Here is a 12989-nt window from a genome sequence, read left to right as displayed (position 1 = left end):
TTAAAGAAGATTAAGGAGAATTTTATGTACCTGGTTATTGTACAGACCCATTTTATTAATTTGTATCCACATTAGAAAACTTGTATACTGAAAACATCATCCAAGGACTTTTGTTTAAAATGAGTCATAGAGGGGGCAGCTAGGTGGTACAGTGGATAAAGCACCAGCCCTGGATTCAGGAGGACCTGAGTTCAAATCCGGTCTCAGACACTTGACAGTTACTAGCTGTGTGACCCTGGGCAAGCCACTTAACCCTCATTGTCCCACCTAAAATAAAATAAAATGAGGGTGCAGCTAGGTAGGCGCAGTGGATAGAGCACTGGCCCTGGAGTCAGGAGGACCTGAATTCAAATCCAGCCTCAGACACTTAACACTTACTAGCTGTGTGACCATGGGCAAGTCACTTAACCCTCATTGCCCAACCAAAAATAAATAAATAAATAAACAAAACAACAAAAAAGAGTCATAGAAGATCCTAGCTCTCCCACATATAATCTGCAAAGAACTAAAATAGACAGCAGAGCAAATAATGACCAAGAGATCCAAAAAGAAACAAAAGTAAACTTCTTCATACAACTCAGGTCTAAAAATAAAAACTAGAATCAATCAATAAAACAGCCTGACAGCTATGGGCTTTTGTTTGTTTGTTTTGGTTTTTTTGCAGGGCAGTGGGGGTTAAGTGACTTGCCCAGGGTCACTCGGCTAGTGTCAAGTGTCTGAGGCTGGATTTGAATTCAGGCCCTCCTGAATCCAGGGCCAATGCTTTATCCACTGTGCCACCCAGCTGCCCCCGCCCATGGGCTTTTTCTTTTTTTTTTTTCATTGGTGGTTTATTTAACACAAATAAAAATGTGCAAATTTTTACTCATTTTCTTCATTCCTCAGTCTAGCGTTTGGATTGGTAATCTTGATGGCTAGCTGAGTTGCTCTCTCAACTGTGACTTTCCGATTCTTCAAGGAAACATTGTGAGCAATTTCAGCACAGTAAGATTTGTTGCACATCAGCAGCACTTCTAGCTCTTTGACGTTGTGCACCAGAAACTTCCTGAATCCACTAGGTAACATGGGTTTTGTCTTCTTATTGCTTCCATAACCAATATTGGGCATCAAGATCTGGCCCTTGAATTGTCTTCACACTCTGTCGTCAATGCCTCTTGGTTTTCTGTTTGCTTGTTTGTTTTTGTTTTTTGTTTTGGTGAGGCAATTGGGGTTAAGTGACTTGCCCAGGGTCACACAGCTAATAAGTGTTAAGTGTCTGAGGCCAGACTTGAACTCAGGTCCTCCTGACTCCAGGGCTGGTACTCTATCCACTGCGCCACCTAGCTGCCCCCAATGCTTCTTGATTTACGACAGTTTCTCTTGATCTTGACATATTGGTCTGACTGTTGACGAATGAACTTCTTGGTCCTCTTCTTGACGATTTTGGGCTTCACGAGCAGTCTGAGGGCAGGCACGGTGCCAGTGAAGAGAGAGCTGCCCCTCCCCATGGGCTTTTGAAAAGGGATCCTACCAAGGAAGTTAGCTTCAACATAGGCAAGTGAGCCAGAAACTTGCCAGTGTTCTGACCAGAGAAGGTCCAAGGGGCTGTGAAGTCTTCAGTACTGGAGGAGAGGGACCTGCAATATTTGAAAGGGGAACTGCTAGCAGAGAGGGTGATGAAAACCCTCAGTGCTTTGTGAAAAAAATACCAGACATCTGTACTACTCTGACCTGATGTGCTCCCAAGGACCCTGAAGAATCCAGAGCTCTTACCCTGGGAGACCCAGGGGGTCTTGCCAGCACTACGGGTGTAGACATATAAGAGGAAGTGGAAGCCAGTGGCAGGAGCTCAAGAAATTGAAGGTCAGGATCAAACATGGCTTACTTAAGAGTGTGGAAAGGGAAGAAGAAGAGTCTAACTGGCACTAAATCACAAATAAGGAACTGAGGCAGGAGAGATGACTAAACAGAAGATACTGAAATATTATGGGTTAATATATGATTAGGATTTAAACCCAGAAGAAATAAATAATTCCCCAATTACTATAAGCAGAACCTTAGAGAAAAAACAGCTCAGCCACAAGGACAATGAAAGTACATGGAAGAAATGAAGCAAGAGATAAAAGATGAAATTATAAGTGAAATAATTGTTCTGGTAAAAAGAAGCATAAAGAAAGAAAAAATAATTTCAACAGAAGGTAGAAAATCCTTGCCTATATAACAGACTCTGAAAATTAGAATGGCGCAAAGAGGACTCAATGACACCATAAAACGGAAAGAAATAATCGAACAAAATCAAAATATTTTTAAAATAACTAGCAACCTTTCCAATAAGATCAAAAGTAAAACAAGAATATTTGGTATCAATGCTATTATCTGACATACTGCTAAAATGCTAGTTATAACAATAAGAAAATGAAATTCAGGGAGAAGAACAGGCAAAGAAAAAACAAAATTATTCACTTTTGCGGATGAGATGATAGTTTATATAGATAACCCTAAGGAGATAAGTTAAAATTAATTGAAAGAATTACATTAGCAAAGTAGCAGAATATAAAATAAACCCACTTGAATCAGCAACATTTCTATACAAGATTAGTAAAACCTGGCAGAAAAAGAAAGGAAGAGAAATTCCTTTTTAAATAACTAAAGTATCTGCAAAATATTTAAGGGTTCACCTACCAAGATACACATAGGAAGTACATAAATACAATCATAAAACACCTTTTACAGAAATAAAGATAAACCTAATCTAAATGAAGAGTTACTAATCTCTCATAAATAGGCTAAAATGACAATACTTTCTAAATTAATTTACTTATTCAGGGTCATAACAAAGGATTACTTTGCAGAGAAGAAAAATAATATCAACATTTATTTGGAGGAATAAAATGTCAAAATTCTTGAGGAAAAAAATGATGCCCTTTGGAACAGGGCCTCAGAGGAAATTTGCCTGGACTTTCACAGGGATCATTTAAGATACTGGGGTCCCTGGAGAAACTTGGTGTGTCCTATGCAAAAAGGACCACCTAGAAATTCTGTTTTGACCACAGTCAGACGTCCTTATGGGCTGAGAGAATCATGAAAATGTTTTACCTAGAACAGTCTGGTTTCTCACCTAATTGTGCAGGGATGATTACTAGTCAACTCCAGGTCTCTAATCTCTGTGGGGAGAGGCCTCTTGGATCCAATTTTGGTTTTGTTGCAGCACTTGGTAATTGATTGAGTTCAGAGTAGAAAGGCCTCTTCATAGGAGCTAAAGGGCAAGGACGAAGTCCCACTGTTGCCAATGTTGCTACACAAGCACCAAACCAAATTCGTTTGGTTTTTCAGAAAGGTAAAGGGCTGACTTCTACTGAACCCAATCCCTGTGGGATGAGGCCCATACTTTCAGAGAACACTATAAAGGGGCAGTAGGTTAGGTAAGGACCTTTAGAAAGTACCAAGATAAGAATCAATTACAATTTTAAATTGTTTTACAACGTATTTGGAAGTATGGAAGAATGTTAATTACTGGCTTTGATTATGAACTACAGAACACGGATTTTTCTGGAGACACACACCAGGGAATGCATTCAGAAAGGAAATGAAGAATTTCCCCAAGCACTGAATGAACTGTCCAGGATTTGGGATTAAAGACTTTACCAAACACTTTCCAATAGATTCTCTGGGAATAGCACCTATCAAAACTGGGGAGAGAGTGTAAGGGTGAAGTTGATTGTACCCCACCCCACTTAAAGTAATAAGATACTTTAATACTTTAAAGAAGAGAAAACAAGTATCAATTAATTAATTTCAGTGATAAGCTTTTATTTTTTTTTTCCCCCGGGGAATGGGGGTCGCACAGCTAGTAAGTGTCAAGTGTCTGAGGCCACATTTGAACTCAGATCCTCCTGAATCCAGGGCCGGTGCTTTATCCACTGCACCACCTAGCTGCCCTCCATAAGCTTTCATTTCAATCAGTGAAACACAAGACTTGAGACTAAGTAGGAAAAGTTCTTAGAAATGGAATGACATTGATGCTGCACAGCAATCATGTTTGGATTGGCTGAGGAAACTCGGTCACAAGCTGGGGCCATTTATAAAATATCTGGCTAGTTTAGAACCAGGGTTATTCCAGAGATCGAAGGAACATAGCATGTAAGCAAAACCTGTGAGGAGGGACCTCTCAGGGAGGTGGGGTGGAGAGAGGAGATGCCCCTGGCCCGATAACTTTAGTCAGGCAAACCTGGGAATGGAGTCATTATACTGTGTTTCTAAATTTAAAGCAATAAAATACTTAAATCAAGAATGAGGGTGACATTTCTAGTGTCTCTTTTTCTTTTCTTTATCTTCTGTATTTGAAGAGATTAAGTCTGTCTCAAAAACAGAGAGATAAAATCAAAGGTGAGTTTGAAGTCCTACCTAACAAAATTATCTTAGGCAAGATACCTTTCTGACACTCAGAGGGTTGTGGTTTCTGATTTACCTTCTGCATTGTTTGTCACCCAACAATCACAAGGGTGACAATCCTTTCTGATGACACATGAATAAAACATAATAAACAATCTAATAAGTTATAAAAAGAACTTGTGACATCAGCAATATCTTTATAGAGCCAACATGAAGATAAGCACTGTAAGGAAGAGCCACGACAGCTGTTTTGTGGCTATTTACCTCTCTTCAAGAACAAGTCTTATAACATGACAGTCTATTTGAATTGCTTTACTACTTTATGAAAATTATTACAAATGTTCAAATAATTACATTAGAATGATAAGGCCACGAAAGGCAGAGGAAAGGAACCATTACGTCCTGTGACATTCTCAAAACCATATATTCTTGGTTTTGTCTCTTCAGTAATGTGACAGGGAAGCAGATTCTTACTTTAGATCTCCTTGCCAGATATATGATAGGAGAACAGAAGCTTTAACAACTAATTTATTCATCATACAATATAAAGGACTTCAAATACCTATACCAGTAGCCCTTTGAGACTTCTAGGATTCTTTCTCATGATAAAAGGGGAGAGTAGCTGTTCAAAAACTTCCCTAAAGTCTTTGAAAGCTGATAAAACTGTCCAAGAGTCCAAAGAAAAGCAAAGAAAGAAGGAGCAGGAAGCCATGTTTTTTCTGCACATATTTTAGGCTCTCTTCTAGAACTGTAGGAATCATATATTTCATAGAGTCCAAAAACAAAGCCATGTAAGGATACCTAGTTCCATTCCACAGTTCTTCACTGAGCTTAATGACAAGACAGGGTAAAATGCTGAGACAAAGGAACTTATTCAGAATTGAAAGAAAATGTCTTCAAAAACAATACTATCAGGGCAGCTAGGTGGCACAGTGGATAGAGCACTGACCCTGGATTCAGGAGGACCTGAGTTCAAATTTGACCTCAGACATATAACACTTACTAGCTGTGTGACCCTGGGCAAGTCACTTAACCCCAATTGCCCCACAAAAAACAAAACAAAACAAAACAACCAATACTACCAATGATTTGCCTAGGAACATTTAATTTCACCACAAGAAAAGTCTTTTAGTAGACTCTAACTTACCTCAAAGACAAACTTCCAACAAGGACAATGGATCCCAGTGATGGCTCTTACTAAAGGGAGCATCACTAAACATGAGTAGTTTTATGGAAGCAGACCTCCAAAAGAGCAATCTCATACCTGAGATAACAATGGGTACACATGTTTGTCCTGGTAAGATAATATAGGCTCAAACTCACATGCTGTCTTCCAGGTTCCACCTTTGAACATTTAATTACATCGGGTAGCCTGCCTTCGAGGCAGTGAAGGGATAGACCATGTCCCATAGTTGTAGTTGTAAGATGGATCTAAGACTACATTCTCTGGCCTACCCCTACCTTCCTCCCACTCTAAAACCCATCTTAGCAGTCTACTCCCTTTTTGGAATATAGCCCAGCCTTGAATTATGTCACTGTCATTTTAGTAACTACACTTTTCAAGATAAATTCATCCTTTGAAAACTACAGCAAAAGTCCCCACGGTTTTGGTAAACTGCAATTTGCCCCTGGCCAAAGCATAGAATAACATTTTATTATCTACCCAGATCTCACCCTGGTATTCAATTACTCTGAGTTCAGGGAATGTCTGTTTCTCTCTACAGAGATGAATAGAGGCTAAGCAGTTTAAAAACAAAACATGCACTAAATATATTAAAAGCAGCTCTGGGATCATTCCTAAAGTAGGAGATGGACAGAAGAAGAATAGGTAGAGGGGGTGGAAATAGCCTGGATCACCTAACTTAATGGGAACCTCATTCTAGGACAGGATGTACCTTATCCATGTGGAAGATCAAGTCCAACTCACAGACATTTTCAAAGCACTTGTCCAGTGTCTCCACAAAAACCTAGAGAAAGAAGAGAAATCGATGTAGACCAAATTGGAAGAAGAAGAACAAGTTCCTATATCCCTGAATGTAAACTTGTTGGGGAGTGAGACAGCTATAACTTAAGTTTACCCCTTCCTCTCAAAAGAATTCCAGCAAATGATCTTATGTACCAGGCCTTTAATAAAGTGTTAAGGGATCATCATCTAACCCCGTACAGGGAATGCAAAAAGTTTCTGGGGGAAAAAAAAATCCCATATTTTAATATGGCCCCATTATATACAGACACAGGTGGCATACTTTCACGGTGTGACCAAAAGTTTTTAAATAGTAAGGGTTTTCCTCTTTACTTAATCACCAATTCCTCAATCCAAGCTTTTGTTTGCCTGCCTTGCAAATTTTACCCAGAGGGTTGTTCAGAAAGACTTGACTCAGAGCACCACCTGCTGGTCATCAGACAATTCTGTCTTAGGTATCCACCTAAGACCAGTAAAAGGTGACTGGATGACACAAGGCAAATCTTGCCAAGGAGCCCCGGGAAGGCCCAAATGATAGAGGAGATGAGCAATGACAGTGTGGGACAGGCAACTGACAAGATTAGCCATTACTGGCTAAAGCTTGGTGCCATCTTACTACCACCTCACCCCAGGATTCCAGGATTTGAGATCTGAGCTGGGAGGGGGCTCAGAGGTCATCTAGTCCAACTCCCCCTTGGTTTACTAAGGCCCTAGGAAGTTAAATGCCTATTCTGCTGCTCAACAAGTCCACCAGACATACCTGAATGAGGTCCAAGATCCCCAGTTCACTCTCTGAAGAATCCACGCAAAACACAAAATACAAAGTGGCGTAGTGCCGGTAAATCAACTTGTAGTCAGAACCGCCGATCAAACTGCGGGAACAAAAGACAAGCCCCCGAGAGAGTTGAAATACTCTGCTAGAGCAAGTGTGATCTCCACTATACCACACTGCCTAAAAAGCCACAAGACAATTCACCAGACTCACTCCCATTCAAACCTGGCAGGTGACACGTAGCTCGTCTTCACGGTGAGATAAAAGAGGAAAGTAGAAGAGAAATGAATTTACCAGCACAGATCAGCCCTAGAAAAATTCAACAGGGCTTCTTCATGAACATCTCTGTCAAGGCTAAAGGCAAGGAATGTCCAGCCTGACACTAGCCTTTAGTTACAGGACTTTCAGCTGACCAGACCTGGAAATCAGTAGAGAAAAAGTAAGCTGCTCACTCACCTCCCTCCTTCTAGGAAGTTACAGATGTTGTCATCCCGCTTGAGGACAAGATGGAACGTCTCCCTGACAATCTGCTGTTGGATCTCTTCTGGCTACAGGAAAAAAGAACAGTCAGACAAATCAGTGTGGGCTTGTTTGAGACCCAGAGTGGCCACAGACATGAGGAACAAGAAGCACTATCAAATATGTAAGGGATGCCACTCTGCTATTCTGTGACATTGGAAAGAGTAAGTTTTCAGTCTTCACCATACACCTTCTTCCCTACCCTGTCCTTTCCCTCTCCCCTCTAATATTATCAGGAGCTCACATAACTTGCCCTGGACCAGCAGTTCTAAAACTTTTTGCCATCAGGACCCATTTACATTCATTTTTTTTTCCTTTTAGTGGGGCAATGAGGGTTAGGTGACTTGCCCAGGGTCACACAGCTAATAAGTGTCAAGTGTCTGAGGCCAGATTTGAACTCAGGTACTCCTGAATCCAGGGCCAGTGCTCTATCCACTTTGCCACCTAGCTGCCCAACCCATTTACATTCTTAAAAATTGAAGATCCCAAAGAACTTTTGTTTATGTGGTTACATGTATTAGTATTTACCGTATTAGAAATTATAGCTAATAGATTTAAAAATATTTAGTTCTTACTACACTTAAAATAATAAATGTATTACATGTTAACATATATAACATATTTTTAATGAGAAATAATTTTTCCAAACAAAAAAAAATTAGAAGAGTGGCATTATTTTACACATTTCTGCAAATCTTCTTGAGGTACAGCTTAACATAAGACATCTGGATTCTCGTATAAATGTTCTGTGAGATATCGTTTTGATTGATGTGCATGAAGAAAATCTGGCCTCACACAGATATGTAGTTGAAAAAGAGAAGAGCATTTTAATAGGCAAATAATGTATTGTTAACATCATCATGAAAATAATTTTGACCTTGAAGGCCTCCTTAAAGGATCTTGGGGACCTCTCCAAAAGTCTTACAATCACTTTGAGAACTGCTGCCCTAAAGCATTACTACCTTCAAGTAGTTGATGGTCAAGTCTCCCAACTCTAGCATCACCATTGATGAACTCTAAAGTAAACAGTTCCATGAATATGAGACACAGGTCTTGCAACACAATCAGTCCCAGCTCTATCTCTTTTTTTGGGGGGGGGGGGCAATGAGGGTTAAGTGACTTGCCCAGGGTCACACAGCTGTTAAGAGTCAAGTGTCTGAGGCCAGATTTGTACTCAGATCCTCCTGAATTCAGGGTGGGTGCTTTATCCACTGTGCCACCCTCTATCTCTTGATTAATCTTTTCTGGGACCTTGAATAGTATCTTCCCATACATAGTTACAATCATACTCCATTGTCCGGGTCACAGCAATACGGATTATCTCAGTTATACCATTAATCCAAAGAAAGTTAAGGAGGACATAACATTTTATACTAAGGATCCAAGAAAAAGCTCTTTAAATATTACCATCACTTCTGTTTGAAAGGAATTTGATCACACCACTCCCCAAAATACATTCTCTCAGTCCTGAGACTCTTTTCCTATAATTCTCAGAAGCAATAAACTTATGGAAAGTATAGAATCAGAGACCTAATTCCCCAAATACTTCTTTAGAAGAACTGTCCGCTGAGCAAAAATATACTTGCTCTTGTTAGTTACCCTGTCCCCATCTTCCATCTATTGTGAAAAACTCAAATCTCTCTAAGATATTTTAGAAAAATCCAATTAGTCATTTCAGTGTTAGGAACCAACTGTCCCCTCCAACCTCATAATGTCTCTCTGCCCTATTCGTCACGAGTACTTCTGTCATATATATGGGCAAGGTTAAGCTTTGTTCTCTTTTAGAACAATGTGTACTCCTAGATAAGCTACACTGAGCTCCAAGTTATGATTTAACCTTTTAAGACTTTTCTCTGGAGATAAGTCTATGTGTTTGAACTCTCAGTAACAATCCCTTCTGTACAAGTGAAGTCTTTTGGATCTCTATCACTCTTCCTAGCTGGATAACTGCAGTATTGAATGAGACCTTGAGACCTAACGAACAAACCTCAGGGTGGCATTCACTTCTAGTAAAAGCTTAGTGGATAGATAGTTAAACTTCAATCCCAAAAGCTATTACCATGGGAACTGACTAAAGTGTTGGGAGATTTAATTTTTTTTGTTTTTTCCAGGAGTTCTGAATTTACCTTGAAGATGTACTTTCTTAGGTATATATTTCTTTTTTAAATAACAGTTTACATTTATGTAGCAACTTAAAGGCATTTAACTGTTGATTTCTGTATATCAAGTATTATATGCCCATTTTTCACACGGGGAAACTAAGGCTCACAGAGGTTAAAAGAATTGTCTACGATCACATAACTTAATAAGTGTCAGATTTGGGGTCTGAACCCGGTCTCCTCCTGACTTCTGGTATTCTTAGCTGCTTTTGGATGGTTTTAGTTAGAAAAGCAGAGTAAATATCCTACACTTTCAAAGAAGGAGGATCCACAAAAGTATAGAAGGATCCACACTGCAGCCCAGTAGTAACCTTTTCTGGGGATCTTTACTACTACCAGAAGGGTACTTCCCTTTACTTACCACCACCTTTCCACTGATGTTGGATGGCTTTTATTCTCCATTAGCATATGAAGTCTAAGGTACTGACAATGAGTAGATGAGGAATATGAGAAAAATAATGGAAGAAAATAATAGACTTTTCATTTGAACCTTGTGTAGCAAACAAAAACTCAAATGGATCTGGTGATCTCATGAATTGGATGTTTCTCCAAAGCTACATATTGTGAATCATTCCTATCTGTCCATTCTGAGCAACTCTTTTCAACAGCCTCCCATAATTTGCAATGGAAGGTCCATTCAAAATGTTAGAGGCCTTCCTGAACTTCTGATACCTCAAAAATCCAGGGCAGCACCCAGTTTGTACACCTGCTGCCATTCCTTGACCAAACTGGCCCATTTTCCCATTATCTTTAACCTCAATAATATTTTTACTCCTGTTTTCCTTTGAAGTTCTTCATTGCTTATAGTTGCAGCCTGCTCACACCCACTGTATACCTATTTATCTCTGCTTTAAGAAAACTGCAAAGTCACTTTAATGATTCTAAGCTTTTCCCAAAAATAAAGGCGCATTTTTTTAATGCTTCAATCTGTATTCAGACACCATCAGTTCTCTCTCTGTAGATGGATTGCATTTTTCATAAGACCTTCAGAGTTGTCTTGGATCATTGCATTGCTGAAAATAACCAAGTCATTCACAGCAGATCATCTTAAGTATTGCTATTATTTTGTATACAGTACATTTCATGTTGCATCAGCTCATGTAGGTCTTTCCGGGTTTTTCTGATAGCATCCTGCTCATCATTTTTTTTTTAATAGTAAAAGGGTGCATCTTTTTTTGTTTTTGTTTTGTGGGGCAATGAGGGTTAAGTGACTTGCCTAGGGTCACACAGCTAGTAAGTGTCAAGTGTCTGAGGCCATATTTGAACTCAGGTCCTCCTCAATCTAGGGCTGGTGCTTTATCCACTGCACCACCTAGCTGCCCCTAGGGTGCATCTTTTAAATACCAATATTCTATTGGTTTTCTTGGATGGAGTTATTGTAAAACTAAGACATAGAAGAACCCTGCAGTCTCTGAAGAATTAAAAATGATTATCAAACAGAGATCAGTGGAGAGACACCTCTGTTTGCCAGTTTTCTCAGTTTTTGTTTGTTTGTTTTTAGTGAGGCAATTGGGGTTAAGTGACTTGCCCAGGGTCACACAGCTAGTAAGTGTTAAGTGTCTGAGGCCAGATTTGAACTCAGGTACTTCTGAATCCAGGGCCGGTGCTCTATTCACTGTGCCACCTAGCTGCCCCTATCATCTTCATTTTTATAACTGAGAAAACTTATCAACTTTGCTCATAACTCTTTTATAGACATTTTACAAACAAAATATTATATTTTCTATTAGGCACTTCTGCCTATCTTGTGTCCTCCATTCAAATATCAACTGCTTGGAGCCAGAGAGCTTTCTCATTTATCTTCTTGTACATCCATTGCCTTACACTTGGTAAATACTCAATGTTTGTAGAATTAAATGGACAAATCAAATTTTCTTTTTTGTTTTGTTTTGTTTTGTTTTGTTTGCAGGTCAATGAGGATTAAGTGACTTGTCCAAGGTCACACAGCTAGTGTCAAGTGTCTGAGGTCATATTTGAACTCAGGTCCTCCTGAATCCAGGGCTGGTGCTTTATCCCCTGTGCCACCTAGCTTAAACAAATTTTCAAAAGACTGCCACTCTGGAAGACAGTTTTCCAGAACACAAGTCTAAGTGTGAGCATGAGAAATGAAAAATATTATGAAGGACTAAGGAAAGGGGCTAAGATCTAAGAACAGAAAAGTGGTAATGGTAATGACAGAAGAGTAAGTAAGCATCTCAAATCAATAAAAAGAAAAGAAAAATTACTGACATTTATATATTTGTAAATCTCTTTACATATACTATTTCTTTCATCCCTCATAACAGCCCTGAGAGATAGGTACTGGTTCAATTTTTTTTGGGGGGGTGAGGCAATTGGGGTTAAATGACTTGCCCAGGGTCACACAGCTTGTAAGTGTCAAGGGTCTGAGGTCGGATTTGAACTCAGGTCCTCCTGAATCCAGGAGGGCCCGTGCTCTATCCACTGTACCACCTAGCTGCCCTGGTACTGGTTCAATTTTGAAGATGAGGAAACTGAGACTCATATTAATTAAGTGATTCAAACATAACTAGTAAGTGATATCAAATACAGGATTTGAATCCAGGTCTCCTGACTCCTAAGTCCAGCATTGCGTACATTTTATATGATACAGACTCGTCCACAATGCCTTTCAAGGAAAAGGACCCAGTCCTAATGGTCTTTCTTGGTGGTAAGTCATAAACCCATTGATTTAGAGCTGGAAAAGACTGTAGAGATCATTTGCCCTAACATTCTCATTTTCCAGATAAGGAAACTGAGGCTGGTTAAAAGGGACGGACATGTCCAAAGTGGTAAGTAGCAGAGCCAGCATTAGAAGCCTAAATTCTCTGACTAGAGGGCACCTGTGAAATGTATGCATGGGACCAAAAGAATCGTTTTCAGGGACAGGAAAAGGGTCCAGACCACCAACAGACAACATTTGTACAGCGCCTTCATCTCCTCAAAGCACTTTCCTATCTAACAACGATTAAAACAGGGTAACCCGGGACAAGAGCTGAAATGCAGGTGGGCATACAGCAAGCCGGGACAGAGGGCCATTAACCTAACGAGGTCAAAGCCAAGGAGGCTTAGGGGCTAGAAAGGGGCATAAAATAAGCAACTACTATCTCCAGCCTGCCATGTCGTTAGGATAGGGGGCTTCTATTCATTCAGTATTTATTAAGCACAAGCAATGGGTATACAAAAAGGAGGCAAAAGATAGTCCCTG

General features: G+C 39.7%; 1 protein-coding gene across 1 annotated transcript in view; it reads right to left on the bottom strand.

Annotated features, from left to right (window-relative positions):
* The window catches only part of AP3S2 (adaptor related protein complex 3 subunit sigma 2), a 52790-nt gene that overhangs the window by 39028 nt on the left and 773 nt on the right, over nucleotides 1-12989 (bottom strand). The window contains exons 2-4 of the mRNA XM_043984933.1: nucleotides 7563-7654; nucleotides 7095-7206; nucleotides 6267-6338 (exon numbers count right to left, since the gene is read on the bottom strand). Of these exons, the coding sequence (XP_043840868.1) occupies nucleotides 6267-6338; nucleotides 7095-7206; nucleotides 7563-7654 (276 nt within the window). The remainder of the gene's footprint in view (nucleotides 1-6266; nucleotides 6339-7094; nucleotides 7207-7562; nucleotides 7655-12989) is intronic.

This window comes from Dromiciops gliroides, chromosome 2 (assembly GCF_019393635.1).
Source record: "Dromiciops gliroides isolate mDroGli1 chromosome 2, mDroGli1.pri, whole genome shotgun sequence".
NCBI lineage: Eukaryota > Metazoa > Chordata > Mammalia > Microbiotheria > Microbiotheriidae > Dromiciops > Dromiciops gliroides.
This window is presented reverse-complemented; position numbering and strand designations above follow the sequence as displayed.